A 3589-nucleotide genomic window follows, 5' to 3' on the forward strand; every position below is an offset into this window, starting at 1 on the left:
AAGTGTTTATTAGGAAGCATTTCTACATACCCATAGAACCGGAGACAGTCTCTGTGAAGGGAATGACCACAGTTGGCCACACGACTAGCCGCTGCATGGTTAGAAAAGCTCAGCTCCAAAAATTTGCCAAAAGACAATCCCCACGCCGCATCTGACATCACAATTCTGCGTGTGGCTGGAGGAAAACCACTGATCCGAGGACATTTCAGACATCGATGCCACATCCAAATCTTCCCTTCACGTTGCCCAGGTAGCAATTCAGGTAATTTCTTAACAGATATTGTCAGACTACCTTGCCTATGAGTATAACAATGAATGTGTGCTTCCGCTGGCATCGTACATGATGGGCAGCACTGATCCTGAACAAGAGATTAATGCAAGCGTCAGCTATTAATAACCAGAAATTTATACCAACATGATAGGTTTTATTAATCTCTGGTCTTACACATTTATTATTCTGGAATCTTTGAACCATATTAATGTCATTTTTCTGCTTTTCCCTCCAGTTTCACTCTCTTAAACTTACTATTTTATGGATTGCTTTTATGATTTATGAATCTGGAACCTATTTAAGTTGCTTCCAAAATTATCCACGTAAAAATAAAAAGGTAACAAGTGTCCATAGGACTTTAGTTGGATTAGCTGGTCCACCTGGTTCAATTTGCTCACCATTGGCTAAAAGAAACATGGTGTGTTAAAAACTAAGAGATAAACAACACACTTAAAATGACAGGTACCTGATCAAAGAGATTATCCCTTAAGAACCGTCCTAAAGGCTTGTCAAAGCTCCCATAGTATTTGATACGAAGTAGATGAGCCCGTTCACACACAGATCCTTTCCACACACATCTTGTTGATAAGGAAACCAATATACTTTGATGGTCAGATGCTGAAGGAAGAAAGTCTCCTTTTGAAGAGTCCATCTGTTCCTGTCTACTACAATTCTGATCTCCTGTTACTGTGGATTGATCCGTGTAAGCACCATCGGTTACTTGTTCTGTGGCACAGGGTAAAACAGACCACTCATCTTTTTGAACAGAAGGTTCTTCCTTGTGAAACGATAGCTGCCTGGGTTCTGGAGTAGGAACTAATCCATCGTCCTTAGAGGTAATAATTTCTGGAGGCTTACAGTAAACAGTATCCAAGTTGTGAAGCAGATTTTCAGATGGGTCAATCCTGTCGTTTCCATCCAATCTCCCTTGTAAATCAGTCTTACTAGAAGTGAAATTACCAGTAAGGTCGACACTGGCTTTATGTGGCCCATCCCTTAATTCAGTAGTTGGAGACTTTTCAGCACTTGACACAGAAAAACCAGGTATTGTGGATATTGATCTGTTAATTGTTGATGGCTTATCAGGTAAAGCCACTGTAATTGGGGTCTGCAGAGGAAGTTCTGGCAGGGAAGCACCTTCATCTGCCAGGAAAGATGTCTCAAGAGCCAAATGATATGCTGCAAAAACTCCATACTGAATCACATGTTTCACCTTCTTTAGCTCATCTTCATGAGCCCCCTTGAGCAATATCTGAAAAAAACAGATCAAGCAGCCATACTTTAACTTTTTTTAAAAGAAAATCAGATATACCATATATGCGTAGTCATTATAACAGGTTAAGGATCCCATGTCTTAAAACACCAAAAACATGTTGGGGAACTTACCGTACAACCCAAAGGCTTAGGGCAGCCATCAAAAAACATTAAAGTCTTGGCCATTTTCTTTGCAACTTGAGAAGGACTAACATGTTTCTCAACAAACTTTTCCACATGGAACAGGTCACAATAACCCAGCTTTGGTGATGTGAGCTGGTCAATCGAAGGGACAATCTGCGCACCAGTACAGCGTGATATGCGTTCTAGAAGGGACCTTTTAATATTCAACACAAGAGATATGTCCTTTGCAAGAAGATAATCCTGAGCAAACCGTGAGACAGATTTCTCCACCAATAGAATGTCGGGATTGTGAGAATCAATTTTGGCAACAGCCATCTTCAAATGGTCCATTTCCTGAAACACCAGAGATAGCCTTTAATAATGCAGAAATTTCTAACCACCTACATCTCTAAAGCGACAGAATTATGCTTTTCCTTTTCTTTCAGTGAAAGGATTCAAGTCCATAGTTACAGCGAAAAATATAGAAGAAGAAAAATTCAGACCTGTTGCAACAAAGTGTCAAAACTAGACAGCTGGTTAGAAATGCGCTGATACTCCAGAGCTCCTCCAAGGATTAGCAGACGCGGCTTCTCGATCTTTGAAGTCATTCGCCGATGAGCCACATTTTTCTTACAAACAACTCCTTTCACGACCATACTAAAAAAATACCATCCCAGTTTAATTAGTACTGCAGAGTTTAGCAGTCAATTGACAGAGAATAAATCCTCACAAAATATTCACAACAAAAACATGAAGCTAATATAAAGCACAATAACGGACAATAACGAACAATAACGGACAATAACGGACAATCACATGAAGCTAATATAAAGCACAGTATTTTCAATTAGAATTTACGTAGTGAAACTATCAATAACGGACAATAACGAAATAGAAGTGTTTAAACATTCTTCCACGTATAGAAATTGTGAGCACTTAGATAATGATAATTGATGAATGCAAATCCAGGAACAGTCTCTCATAAATTCAAAATAAATGTCATTCAAAGTTAATCCTAAAGGAGAATGGATGAAATTGTCAACCATTATGTAACTGCGCAGAACATTAATCATACAGTTAAAAAGCATGAACAGTATTGGAAAAATCCATATATGTCACTGTATCTAGAACAAACATCAAGCACAGAAAACATCCCATACAAAGGGTCCAAAAAAGTCACCTCTCACTGCGACAGCCACAAGGGATACATTTAACCTTCACATATCCTCCTGGATCCATTCCTCCACCTTTACTTGTATCTGGCTTGAGAAGCGTTGCCGCCTCCCAAGACAATGATGTAATTATATCAAGCCAGCCCTCTTTATCGCCTTCATTGACCATAGGTAGATTATCAACCTCCAAAAGTTGCGCTACCAAAGCCCTAAAGTGCCCTTCCACAACATTTTTCATAGCACCACTGGACTTGTCCCTAGAGTGGAACTCCTTATCGTTAAAGCTATTTGATGGGCGAAGATACCCCCAATCACCTCTATCACCTTCATCACCGTCATCATCAGATAGCACAGCTTCTCTTTCATCTTCTTCGTTCTCTGGCTCTGGCGGTAACCATAAGAGCCCATCGCTCTCAAAATCCACTACTTCGGGCTCAAAGGACTCTTCACAAGGAGGGCTTCCCTCCTTCACATCGTTCCATTCATTCCCTTGTAGTCTAGTTTTATCTATCGTCTCCGTATCCAGTGAGTCAAGATCTTGATCAGGAGGAAAGCAACCTATGTTTGGATCTATATTTACACCAACGTCATGAGCTTCATCTGACCCATAGATATGTTCTACTTCATCAAGGCTAATGGCACCATAGTAGTCATTTCCTTGAGAGTAAGATTGTGCAAAATCAGATTGATAATCGTCATCCTCATCAGCTTCACCATCACTCCTGCCACTACTAATCCTCGCAAAAATGAGCAACTGAACAGATAAATT

At 40.0% G+C, this 3589-nt stretch overlaps 1 protein-coding gene across 1 annotated transcript in view; it reads right to left on the minus strand.

Annotated features, from left to right (window-relative positions):
* The window catches only part of LOC104727596 (1-phosphatidylinositol-3-phosphate 5-kinase FAB1A-like), a 9992-nt gene that overhangs the window by 4331 nt on the left and 2072 nt on the right, over positions 1–3589 (minus strand). The window contains exons 4-8 of the mRNA XM_010446688.2: positions 2829–3548; positions 2152–2305; positions 1658–2002; positions 738–1523; positions 31–359 (exon numbers count right to left, since the gene is read on the minus strand). Coding sequence (XP_010444990.1) covers positions 31–359; positions 738–1523; positions 1658–2002; positions 2152–2305; positions 2829–3548 — 2334 coding nt within the window. The remainder of the gene's footprint in view (positions 1–30; positions 360–737; positions 1524–1657; positions 2003–2151; positions 2306–2828; positions 3549–3589) is intronic.

Source organism: Camelina sativa, chromosome 11 (assembly GCF_000633955.1).
Source record: "Camelina sativa cultivar DH55 chromosome 11, Cs, whole genome shotgun sequence".
Lineage (NCBI taxonomy): Eukaryota > Viridiplantae > Streptophyta > Magnoliopsida > Brassicales > Brassicaceae > Camelina > Camelina sativa.